Here is a 12,892-nt window from a genome sequence, read left to right as displayed (position 1 = left end):
CTCCTTCATTCAACTTTCCAGCCACTCTGTCCCAAGCCTTTATAACTGCTTGGGATTGTTGTGACCAAATACAGCACCTGGCACTTTGTCTTCTTGTATTTCAACCCATCAGCCTAAGCTCATAGATCCAACCTGTCCAGATCCCTTCGTAGGGCCTTCCAACCCTAGATGTGATTCTGTGTATCAGAAGATTTGTGTTTAGGTCACAATCAGTGTATGCCTCTTATCTTTTCTGTACAAAACAGTGCATGACTTTTGGCTCTGCTTTTCTTTTCCGGTTTCATCCTCACTTGCATGAAATATCACAGATCCTCGAAGTATCCATGAGAAATTCTCCAAACGAAAAAATTATAAACAACTTTTCTTGTTTGTGAATATACATTTATTTAGCCAGGAATATATTCCATTTATAATTGAAGAAAAGGTAACAGAAGAAAGTTAAGTGGAATTTAACATGTGTTTTCATGTTTTAAAAGTGCGTTTCCCATTAAAAGGATATGAATCAGTGGAACTTCCACCAAAAAAAAACCAAAACCACATTAATAGCTTAATCATGATTTTTATAAAGCCTAACATAACATCAGAGTCTATCTGAGCCACCAGATTAATTTGGAACTGAAACAATTATGTGATTTCATAAACAAGTTACATTCAGGTCAATCTGAGCTGAAACGCTGAGCATGAATGTTTTTTTCTTTCCAGTTCTACTCTTTCTTCGTACATAAGTTCCAAAGCAACTGCAATGACGTCCTCCAGGCATTTATACAATCTGAGTGGTGCACTTACAGGTAGCAGGACACTTTGTTTTCACCACTGAATGTTTACAGCCAAACAAGGTTTTCATATTTCTGCAGTTTGGAAATGCATCTCGATGTCTGCAAGGATTGGCTGAAATAGAACAGATAGAGAAAGGCCATGAAATGTATTAATTGAAAAACAGTGCTACAGTGATACTTCTGCATTTTACAAAGTGCTTTTTTTTTTTTTTTTCTTTTCTTTTTTCTTTTGCATTTGTTTTCTTGTCTATGCAGTCTTTGTACATTTGTTGGGGAATTATTGGCAGGCGGTTGGACTAGATGATCTTGGAGCTCTTTTCTGACCTTGGTATTCTACAGTTCCATGCTCAACTGTTAAAATTGCTTGAGTATACAAGCATATAAGAATACTTAGTAAGAATTGAATATACAAGAATAAAATTGCTTATAGAAGGGGAAGCAGACAGAAAACAGTTGAGTTGCTCCAGATGGGATTCTACAACAACCAGAGGCAGGTGGAGATCTTTATGTCCATAGGGACACACGTGAAAACTGACAATCCAGACATGCCCTTGGGTACAGATGCACATCGTGACACTGTGACCAAAGCTTCCCTGCAGAGGGCAGCAGAAGACCGTCAATCCAATCGTGCACATCTTGGCAGCAACGAATACCGTGGGTGAGGGGGTTGGAAGGGTCCCCTGGAGATCATCTGCTCCCAGACCCTGCTCACACCCTGTCAGTAGTTACTTAACCACTATTATGTTAGAGGAGGTAAATTAAGGGGCGGTTCTGTGACATCTTTCCTGCCAAAGGTTGCATGAAGGTAATAAAAGGTTAGGTATGGAGAGACATACTATAAAACAATGTTTGTTTTAAGGAGGAAAGTACGTGCACTTACTGCAAAGCCCTCTCTCACAGTGGCCGGGACAGTCTGCACATCTGGGTCCTTTCTTGTAAGGTGCAGCCACTTGCATGATGTTATTCCCTCTGAAATGATAAAGAAACGAACACCACGAGATCAAAGTGCAGCTCTGAGCCACTGACAGTTTACTTTTTTTATCACAGTGAAAGACAACAACAAGTTTTTGGGTAAAATGATAATCATAAATAGTCATGTTTGAGTTTGGGCTATTCGTAGAATACCAGATCTTTGTTTTTAAACAGCAGGCATTTAGGGAAAGAGAACTAATTGGCTTTTTGCCTTTGTACAGCATTACCAGTTTAAAAAATCTTACGTGCTTTCTTGTTCTGCTTTTCTAATGGCTTTCCAGCACATAAGGAAATTATCTTGGCAGCAACCTTCTGACAGGTGTTAGAGATTTGCTCTTTTCTTCTGTGAATATTTGTTTGCTGTTGGCTTTCACTTGTGTCTGACTATCTTCTTTGTGTTCAGAGTTACAGGATGACTTCTGCTTAATGCCTGACCCTTACACAGACTTTTCTTTCTTCATTCGTATGCTAATATTTCCCAACTCCCAGTTTCAACATGGATTACACTAAACATTTATATTCAACTTGATGTTAAAGCAGCAGTTCACATTGGCGTTTTCAAAATTCCAAGTGGCCAAAACAAACTGGAGGCATCTGATCCTACAAATGCTCAACGGACTGCAGGACTTTCTAAAACCATGTCTAGAACATCTCAAGAGAACCAAAAAGCAATACGTACGGAGGACAGTAGTGGCAAACATAGAAGTAGTTGTACTGGTTCCTTGGGCAGTAGGCAACTGCACACCCAACCTGGTAGCTGTTGTACCACACTAGCTGTAGAACAAAAAACAGCGAAGTCATGTCAGAAATTGTATTTCAAATGTATTTCACACTGTATTTCAAATCAGAAGATAGATTTATTCAGTTATTTATTCATTTCCACTCTCTGTTTGTTATGTTTGCAAGTTAGCTGTCAGGAGGAATAAATAGGAAAATGAATTAGTGATGTCTTCTGGTTTCCAAATGTTTTGGACACAATTTTGGCAGAATAATAGAAATTTCAACTTGAATGGTTTCATCATAGCTCTTTTCCTTTGACATTTCATTGTCCATATGTATATATTTTAATGTCTTTCCATTATTTACAAATCAAAAATATTGCATCATTATCATTTCTTTATTTATTTGTGTTGCTGCGTTATCATTAATGTTTTCTACAGGTTGCCTCTCTTCTGGGCAGCTCTCTTAGATATTGGTTCCATTGTCTCAGATGTAAATGAGAAAATATGTTAATTTTTTTCAGTCGTCTTTGGATGAGAGCATAAAAGAAAACAGTTTGATGGCACTGATTTTATTTTATTTTTCTTTTCCTGATAATAAACACCCCTCAGCAACCCTAATTGTACACGTGTGATTCTAGTGTATCACTGCAGTTCACTTTATTTCCCCATACCTGAGCGTAGTTCTTGACACTGGCGCTCTTCGTAGTTGCTCCAAAACCGTACTTGAAATTGGCAGCCTGACTGTGCCAGACTTTGATTGCATCAGCCCATGTTTTTGGTTGAGATGACAGCAAGATATTCTCACCGCAGGTGACACCTGAAGTAGAAGTATGTCTGTTTTATTACACAGGAGTGAAGAAAGTTGTAGGGTGGGAGGCATGACAGAGGGAATGGCGATTTTTTATGGCGTTAGCACTCCTGGAGGATAGTGCACTTGATCCTGGCAAGGCATGTTATTCTGATATCAGTGACCTTTCAGTCACAGATGGCTATTTGACTACAAAATGTGACACAAAAATATGTGTACTTAGTCAGACTTCTCTATCCTACTGACTTGTCTCCAGCAGGAACTGAGAGAGGATAGTTAAAGAAAGCTACAAGAACAGGCTCAGTTCGTAGCTTGCCCTCTCTCTTGGGCTCCAACAGTTTGTCTTTTGGGTCTTTCTCTGACAAAGATGACATTTTTGTGTTTAAAAATTCTCAAAAGATAAAAAGCAGATTAACATTTATCCTTATTTCTAGTTCACATGCAGATATGCTTTCTGCAAATCATCATTAACCCGTAAGTTTAGTCCCCATGTTCTTCACATACCATCAATAACTCTGTGCTGCACTGGGCTGATTTGCATTTCACATGTATTTGCCCATTTCAGAGCATTTTTGGCAGCTTTCTCGTTCCACATCTGAAAGACACAAAGGAAGGAACATTCAGGTCACAGAAAATTTGTGCAGTCCTTGAAGGAGAAGAAAAAAAGTTGTGTCTGAGTTGCTGGTGATTGTGGTTAGCAAACACAAGGCAAGAATCTGTGACTCACTGTGCTAGCCAGGTTAATACAGGTTTGACAGCAATAAATCGATGCGGTTGGGGCAAACCTGTGTTCATACCGTCTCCAAACAAATGACCCTAAGCATATGGACTTTTGCCAGGTTACTTGAGTTTTGTTAACTGCACAAATCACAGAATCGTTACAGTTGGAAAAGGCCTCTATCCAACCATTAACGCACTCCCACCATGTCCACTAACCATGTCAGTAAGTGCCACGTGCACCCTTTTCTTGAATCCCTCCAGGGACAGTGACTCTACCACTGCCCTGGGCAGCCTTTGCCAATGCAATACCACTCTTTCTGAAAAGAAATTTTTCCTAATATCCAACCTGAACCTCCCCTGGCACAATTGAAGGCCATTACTTCTTATCCTTATCAAATCAAGACTTGCTGGCTAAGAGAGAGTTTTCAGATAGCACCTGAGACCTTTGCAGTGATTTTACAAGTGCTTACAGCATCTTAGTTTGCAAACTTAGAGCATGAATTCAGTAGAAAGAAAGGGATATAATTTTGATTTTTTTCATCTCAATTCCAGAGTAACTTGCCTGTCCTCTCTATTCACTGAGTGTGGAGTGTTTAGAAGGATACAACATTCTGCTAATAATCTTGAAAGCAGCTTATTAGCTATCCTTCACTTACCATCTTCAGCATGTTCCTAGCTGTTGGAACTACAGATCTTCGTATTTCATTGTGTTGCTCAAGGATCATCTGCTTGTTTTTGAGATTCACAAGATCTTGTTGAAACAGTTTTTTGTTTTTTATCTGATAACCATTGTATTTCTGTGGGTTTTGGTAACGGGGTTTCCCTTGTTGGAATCCAATGTTAAAAGGGAAGTGCAGGTCCAGTTGGTTGCGGTGAAACACCTGGAAAAAAATAACAATGATGATTCTAATTCTCTGTTTTTTTATAAGCAAGACTGATTGAGAACTTGGAAATTCTCAGCTTTCTTTTATTGATTCTTCTATTCTTACATGTGCTTTTTTTTTTCCTCTCCTCTCCGTTTAAACTGCACTTTTCGTAAGAAGACATGATCCTAAATGAATATTGTAGATAGTAATTCTAACTTCAGATGTCTCCACATCAAATGTGGAGAAAGCTTGGCTCTGGAACCAAATGTCATGACTTACTTTAGCCTCTTGTATGCACTAAAAAAGTCCATGGCTCCTATCACTTTCAAGCTTTGGAAGTATGTGAAGCTGCATCAGATTTTAGGGCATTTTGCAGACCATCTTCTGAAATACTTAAGATCATCTGAAATGCCCCGAGAGCCTCGGACTTTCTTCCAAAACATACTGCTCTCTGTAAAGCCTGTAGTGCATCTTTTGAATGTCTCAGATACCCCGGAAAAGTGCCAAACCAGTATTTCCACTGGAAGAGACCTACAACAATCGTCTAGTCCAACTTCAGGGTTAACCAAAAGTTGAAGGATAATATTGAGGATATTATTCAAATGCCTCTGGAACACTGACATAGGGCATGGGGCATCAACCACCTCATTAGGAGTCCTTACTCCAGGACTCCTAACCCTTACAGTAAAGAAACTGCTTCTAATGAAAGATGTGATCATCTTTCTTGGAAGACCTATTTCCTTTTTTTTTCCCCTTATCAAATGGATCTTGATAAATAGCTCATATCCGAATGTCTACTTAGTGGATATCTACACCTTAAAATATTAATCCTGTCGGAGAAATGATGACTGTATTTCTGACACTGAGATTAATTATTTTAGAGTATTATCAGTTCATCTGTTTTGTTTGGAATAAGTATTTTTAGAATTATTCTTGCAAAAAGAAAAATATTTAGATAGGCAGATGAAAAATTTTAATTCAAAAACCTCAGGAAAACAAGAATTCATCATTGTGGAAACAAAGAGCTTTATATGTGATAATATGTGCTAGCAATAATTTCAACTCTGTATTGTAAACTTCTAGAGATCACTCAACTGCATCAGCTATCTACACAATGTGATTAGATATAACTATTTTGCTTAGACTCACAGAATCATAGAATCACAAGGTTGGAAATGACCTCCAAGATCACTTAGTCCAACCGCCCTCCCATCACCACCGCTACCACAAGCACTGAACCATATCTCGCAGCTCCTCATCCAGATGCCTCTTGAGCACTGCCAGAGATGGCGACTCCACCACCTCCCTGTGCAGCCATTCCAGTGCCTGACCACTCTCTGAGAGAAAAAATTCTTCCTCATGTCTAACCTAAACCTCTTCTGCTACGACTTGCGGCCATTTCCTTGGGTCCTGCTTGTTGCCTGGGAGAAGAGGCCAAACCCCTCCTCATCACAACCTCCCCTCATGAAGTTGTAGAGTGCAATGAGGTCTCCCCTGAGCCTCCTCTTCTCCACACTGAATAATCCCAGCTCCCTCAGCCGCTCCTCATAAGACTTGTGCTCCAGACCCCTCACCAGTTTCGTTGCCCTTCTCTGGACACATTCCGGGGCCTCAATGTCTTTCCTGTAGTGAGGGGCCCAAAACTGAACACAGTACTTGAGGTGTGGCCTCACCAGAGCTGAGTACAAGGGGATGATCACCTCCCTGCTCCTGCTGGCCACACCATTTCTAATGCAGGCCAGGATGCTGTTGATCCTCTTGGCCACCCGGGCACACTGTCGACTCGTGTTCAGCTGAGCATCAACCAGCACCCCCAGGTCCCTTTTCTCTTCACAGTCATCCAGCCACTCATCCCCAAGCCTATAACACTGCATGGGCTTGTTGTGGCCGAAGTGCAGGACCTGGCACTAGGCCTTGTTGAACCTCATCCCATTCACCTCAGCCCAGCGACCCAGCTTGTCTAGATCCTTCTGAAGGGCCTCCCTACACTCAGGCAGATCAACACCACCTCCCAACTTGGTGACATTTGCAAACTTAATGAGGATACACTCAATCCCCTCATCTAGGTCATCAGTAAAGATATTAAACAAGATGGGCCCAGTACTGGCCCCTGGGCGACATCACTTGTAAGGGGTCACCAGGTGGACTTAACTCCATTAACCACTACCCATTGGGCATGGCCCTCTAGCCAGTTCCTTACCCAAAGAAGGGTAGACCTGTCCAGGCCAGGGCAGCCAGCTTCCCCAGGAGAATACTGTGAGAGACCATGTCAAAGGCTTTGCTGAAGTCTAGGTAGACTACATCAACAGCCTTTCCCTCATCTATCAGTCTGGTCACACAGTCATAGAAGACCAAGCATGACCTGCCTTTCATGAACCCGTGCTGGCTGGACTTGATCTTCTGGGTGCTACATATGTGCCATGTGGTCTCACCCAAGATGATTTGCTCCATAACTTTCCCTGGTACCGAGATCAGGCTGACAGGCCTGTAGTTTCCCAGATCCTCCTTATGGCCCTTCTTGTAGATGGGAGTCACATCAGCAAGCCTCCAATTCTCTGGGACCTCTCCAGACAACCAGGAGCACTGGTAGATGGCTGAGAGCGGCTCCCTCAGCACCCTAGGATGGAGCCCATCTGGTCCCATGGAATTGTGACAGTCCAGATTAGGCAGTCTATAACAGATCCCCACCAAGATGTCACCCCTGCAGGCCTTCCCCTGATCCTTATCCATAGGCACTCAACTTTATCATTCCCAACCCCAAGCTCTTCATCATCAAAACACTATTTAATATAAAGAGCCACACCACCACCCTTCCTTCCTTGTTTATCCCTTCTGAAGAGCTTGTAGCCATTCATCACAGCACTCCAGTCATGGGAGTGATCCCACCACATTTCAGTAATAGCAGCTAGGTCTGGGCTAGTCTGCCGACTTTAGCTGGCTTCAAAAAGCCCCCCAAAGAGCTTTTTGTTAGCCTTTTTTTTGCTTTAGATCCTTTCCCCAGTGCAGGCTTACCCTTCCTCGAGCTGGTCTGTTCAATAGGACAGGTCCTACCTGTCCATCAGTTTGGTGTATCAAAGCAGCCAGGCAAATGATTGCAGTGAGAGGACCCATTTCTATGGAGGAAAAGCAGGCAAAGAAACAACAAAAATCTGTTAATCTGTTGCACAAAGTTTTGTGGTGTTCTGTGGAATGTAAGCAGGATGAGAAAGCACTTCAATATGAAGCACGGCACATAAAAGATTATTTTAGTCATTACAAAATACAGTTGCATATACTGAGTCTGCACAAATGAGTATATGATGATGCATGGACACCACTGTCTCTTACAGAGAGAAGGCTCTGCCTTGTACTGAGACAGAGACCACCAGTACCAGAAAGCTGTGAGTTTCTTTTAAGAGAGAGATCAAACTCCTCTTGATTTCTTTACTCAATATATCCCAAATCTGTATTATTTCTTTATTCTTTGCCTCATTATATATAAAAAATAAAATTCATTAATGCGTACAGCAGGGTCATGGCAGTGTTCTGCCTAAGAAAGCATCGTCCATACTGAAAGGTGTTATTTTGGAGTGGAGCTTTGTTTCAGTGCATAAAGAGGTGCTTCTGTTTCTTTTCTGTTCCCTGTTTCTTTGTCAAGTCTGCAACATAATCATGCAATAAAATGGAAGTGTTCATTCCCATCTGAACAAAGGCATTAATAAAATATTCAGATAATGCACTTGGTTATTAGTTGAAAATACTCTTTATAGAAGGAAATAGCACAGTATGTAAATAGTCTAAAGATCGGTCATATTCATGGAATATTTATTCTACATGTCAGAAGGAAAGCAAATATTAAATATTTTTTCCTATAGATGATGGAGAATAAATTATCTCTTTCTAAAGACTAAAGATGTGGCAAAATCCTGAATGAGAGTGACTTTGAGCTTAACAAGTTGTCCTAAAACAGACCGAAGCAAAGAAGGAAAAGAGAAGCAATGGAATTGGTTTAACATTATAAAACTTAGAGCAGGTCTCAGAAGAAATCCACAGTGTGAGCATTACAGGTCATTGGTAGAGATATAGCAAATCCTAGATGCCAAGGAAACCGTTGGGACAGCTGTTAAAACCATGAATATAAGGTGACAATATAAAAATCCACCATTCAATCTGTGCTAGGTGATAGCTATAATAATGTGTTGATGCTAGGTGAGCTGAAAAAGTGAAGAAAGGCTGCAGAGGGCTTTTAGTTCTGGTAAGAACTGAAAGATGTGTCCATATTTCAAAGAATTAATTGCAGGTTAATGGGTCCTGGAAAAACATTTAGTTCTTCTTTCAGTTAGTGGAATAAGTAATTCTAGTTCCTAGAATGACGACTTGGAAGAGATGGCATTTACAATGTTATTAATATCCTGTTTATTGTTTAATATCTGAGACTGTCCGAATTTATGATGGGGTTTTCCTCTCATTTATGCTGGGTGTATGTTATTGAAGGCAGTGGATTTACTTGCTATTTAGTCCTCCATGTGTGAGTCTGATCTACATATGCAATGTCAGAAATTTCTTTTTATTATAGGAATAATAACGAAGAATAATGACAGCTGTACAGCAAGTACGTTAGTTTTCCTCCCAGATGCTTTTAGACATGGCACATCAAATTTCATCTTCAAGAGCAGCATTTAGGTCTCTAATGAGGCACAAACAGATCCATTTTTAATCCTCATTTGCAGTTCAATCTCTAAGCAAAATTCAGCCCTGGACAGTGAGTCTGGGAAGGACTGACTGGAATACTGGAATACATGAAGTCTTTCTTTGTGTTGAGACCACTTCAAGTTCACATTTTATGACTATTCCACATCAGTTTAAAGCATAGGAAAGACATTCCACTGGGACTGGACAGCACTCAATCACAGCACATAAATGTACCTTGTGATTTTTACATCTATCCAAGAGATCTTACTGCTTATTCACAGGAAATGTATGAACAAACATAAGGTGTGGGTCACTATATCAGAAAATGGCAATCAAGCCACTGTTAGAACAAGATAACCTTTTTTGAATTTTGCTTGGCTATACAGAGCTTCATTCTACCTATGGGGAAACAAAGCCAAAAAAGAAAAGGGACAGCACAATTACCTTTTCATGTGACATCACAGGGATAAGAGGTCTGAGTTCAGACCAATAGCTGCACACACTGTATTTTTTGCTGCGTGTCTCCACTCCCAAATGGATAACAACAAAAATGGCACCCCAGCAGTGCCATGCAGATATGAGTTTGAATCCAATGGGCTTCATAGTTACATTATGGTGGCCCTGTGACTAGGCTAAGAAACCTTATGAGTTTGATTCAGCCTATGAAAATACCCAGAGAACATGGTCTAGTAACTGAACATTCCTGATGGTAGATAGGTTGCAGAGAGATTGATCATGTATTTCAGTTCTGTACTCTGTCACAGGATACAAATCAGTAACACAACCTATCACACTACAGACTTCATGTCATTCAGGTATTTGTGTTCTCAGGCTTGCATAAGATAAAAGTCAGTTGCATGAAGTAGAGACAGGGCTCTCACTCATGTTAACAAAGAGTAAATTCTAAACTGGAGGGATATTTTTGTCTGCTGAGCTGTTGTCTGACTCTTTCTCAGTTACACATAGAAAGAAGATCTTTCTGTGACTCCAACAACAGGAAACACAAAACACGTCTAGCTTCAGAATTAAAGTAGATTAAAATACTGCTGCACTTCTTCAATTGTCAGATGTCAACCAAATCATAGAATCCTAGAATGGCCTGGGTTGAAAAGAACCACAGTGCTCATCCAGTCCCAACCCCCTGCTGTGTGCAGGTCACCAACCAGCAGCCCAGGCTGCCCAGAGCCACATCCAGCCTGGCCTTGAATGCCTGCAGGGATGGGGCATCCACAGCCTCCTTGGGCAACCTGTTCCACTGCCTCACCACCCTCTGGGGGAAAAACTTCCTCCTCATGTCCAACCTAAACCTCCCCTGTCTCGGGTTAAGACCATTCCCTCTTGTCCTATCACTATCCACTCTCATAAACATTCCTTGGAATAAATTTATTTGGCATTATTTTCAAAGTCAGAAGATGACCATTCCTAGATACAGTTACCCTCCTGTGTCAATAGTATTCAATCAAGGAAATCACTTCCGTGTTTATGAAAAGACAGATCACAGCATCTTGCTTTTAGGTACCTCTGTTTGAAACCTCTCTTCATTTAATGCAGCTTTGATCAAAATTAAGTTTGATCAAATTGTAAATAAATACAAATGTATTTTGTAACAGAATTTTCATTCTGCATTCAGAGGACACAATCAGCTTACTGAGTACTAGAAAATATAAAATATATTTTAAAATGGCATATACCTGAAAGTTTGGACAAGTACTAGACATCTCTAAATGGCAACATTTTGAAGGCACACCAAAGAATCACAGAATTGAAGGGACTCAAGAGATCATTGAGTCCAACCCCTCTGCTAAAGCAGTTCCCTACATTAGATTGCACAGGTCAGTGTCCAGAAGAGTCTCAAGTATCTCCATAGAAGGAGACTCCATCACCTCTCTGGGCAGCCGTGCCGGTGCTCTGCCATTCTGACAATCAAGAAGTTCTGCCTTGAAGAAATATCAGATGTACTGGTATTTCCCCATACTCCAGAGAAATACATTTTAAATAACAGTAATTAAATAGAAATGTATTTCTTGTTACTGACCACAATTCAGTGCAAAATGGGTTGATTTATTTGAAGAGTACCATTTGAACTAAAAGATGGTGATTTAGACTTCAGAGATTTCTCACCCAGACAAGTGGAAGCTGTGCTTTCTAAGCAGAAAATATAATACATTTTTTTGAAATTCTGCCTCTGTGATAAATACAAAGAGATATTTTCTTTTAATTACCAGGTCTGGTAAAACTTAGATATTAACTACACTAGCCTTCGTAACACAATGCCCAACTAATGCTGACCACATAACTGTGAATAACATTTCTAATACTGAAATTGAATTCTTTGTACATTACCTTTTTCTGGAGATACTTCTGTTGCTTGGGAAGAGTGGTGGAAGTTAGAGGCTCTCCTCACGCTAGGGCTGTATATATATACCCATTCCCTTTCTTTGTCAATATTTATTGCAGATAAATGACATCACCTTTGGGGCTGTGCATTTTAGAAGAAATAATTTTTCTTAAGGAAAGGCAACTGCAAATAAACCAATCCAACTGCGTTGTTCTTCTTTTTGTCTTTTTATTTTTATTTTTCTCATCTCCAGGGCAGGAAAAGAGAAGATAAAGGGCCTGTTCTTTTGCAACACAAAAACACCTGTAGACTGATAAACAGGCTGATGTGTTCACCAAACCAAAGCTCAACTTTAGAGATGCTGCTTTGCAATTCTCTGTTCTGATTCTGGCAAAAGGATGCCATAAATATTTTGAGGTAGAGACATAAGTCACATAAGACAATCACTTAGTGGCTATGCACAGAAAGATCAACACACTGGGAAAAGGTGCTATTTTCTTTAAGTAGCTTCTGAACTTTAGTTTAATATATAAAATATATATCGATTTAGTTCACCAAGGCCAATGGGCTGTGGCACAGGGAATTACTTATAGGCACCATAAAGACTGTGATTCCACGTACTGCTGGAGAGTAACCTACTTGCAAAATGGGTACAGGTGTGTACCTCTTCCCCCTTGCTTTGAAGAGATATTTGAATGCATGGCTTGTGCTTGATTTTCTTTTTCCTTCAGGGTAGCATTACTTAAATCACCCTTCATATCATCTTTTTTTCCACTGTCCTTAAAGTATTATCATTATGTCAACTTTGACAGCTCCTCAATGCTCATCTCTGCTCTGTTTAAATGCAACTTGCCTTGCTTCCTTCTGTGGTGCCTGTTGGCTTTTAGAAGTCATAAAGCATCTCCTCATTCTGCACACGTAGTTCCCTTCCTCATCCTTGCCTTTACTTCTGTGCCTCCTCACTGAGCAACATTCTGGTTGATGCTCAGCTGAGTTTACTGTTCATAGTACAACTGAAT

The 12,892-nt window shown here is 40.4% G+C and overlaps 1 protein-coding gene across 1 annotated transcript; it reads right to left on the bottom strand.

Moving 5' to 3' along the window:
* Positions 1–353: 353 nt before the first annotated feature.
* Positions 354–11,988, bottom strand: LOC104910045 (serotriflin-like). The gene is made up of 8 exons (XM_010708161.3): positions 11,879–11,988; positions 7,877–7,977; positions 4,655–4,879; positions 3,783–3,873; positions 3,142–3,287; positions 2,428–2,522; positions 1,657–1,745; positions 354–888 (listed from the first exon to the last, which is right to left on the bottom strand). Exons 2-8 carry the CDS (start codon positions 7,973–7,975, stop codon positions 761–763), a joined length of 873 nt encoding a protein of 290 aa, XP_010706463.1. The 5' UTR covers positions 7,976–7,977; positions 11,879–11,988; the 3' UTR covers positions 354–760.
* Between the last annotated feature and the right edge of the window lie 904 nt (positions 11,989–12,892).

This window comes from Meleagris gallopavo, chromosome 2, assembly GCF_000146605.3.
Source record: "Meleagris gallopavo isolate NT-WF06-2002-E0010 breed Aviagen turkey brand Nicholas breeding stock chromosome 2, Turkey_5.1, whole genome shotgun sequence".
NCBI lineage: Eukaryota > Metazoa > Chordata > Aves > Galliformes > Phasianidae > Meleagris > Meleagris gallopavo.
The sequence above is the reverse complement of the archived record's forward strand: the minus strand, read 5'-3'. Positions and strand labels throughout refer to the sequence as shown.

Excerpts from the sequence above, each read along its gene's own strand:
- LOC104910045 (XM_010708161.3), bottom strand. The coding sequence starts at position 7,975 with ATGGGTCCTCTCACTGCAATCATTTGCCTGGCTGCTTTGATACACCAA. Across the intron at positions 1,746-2,427 it reads GTTTGCCACTACTGTCCTCC|AGGGAATAACATCATGCAAG; the intron begins GTACGTATTGCT and ends TTATCATTTCAG. Across the intron at positions 889-1,656 it reads CTGTGAGAGAGGGCTTTGCA|CCAATCCTTGCAGACATCGA; the intron begins GTAAGTGCACGT and ends GTTCTATTTCAG.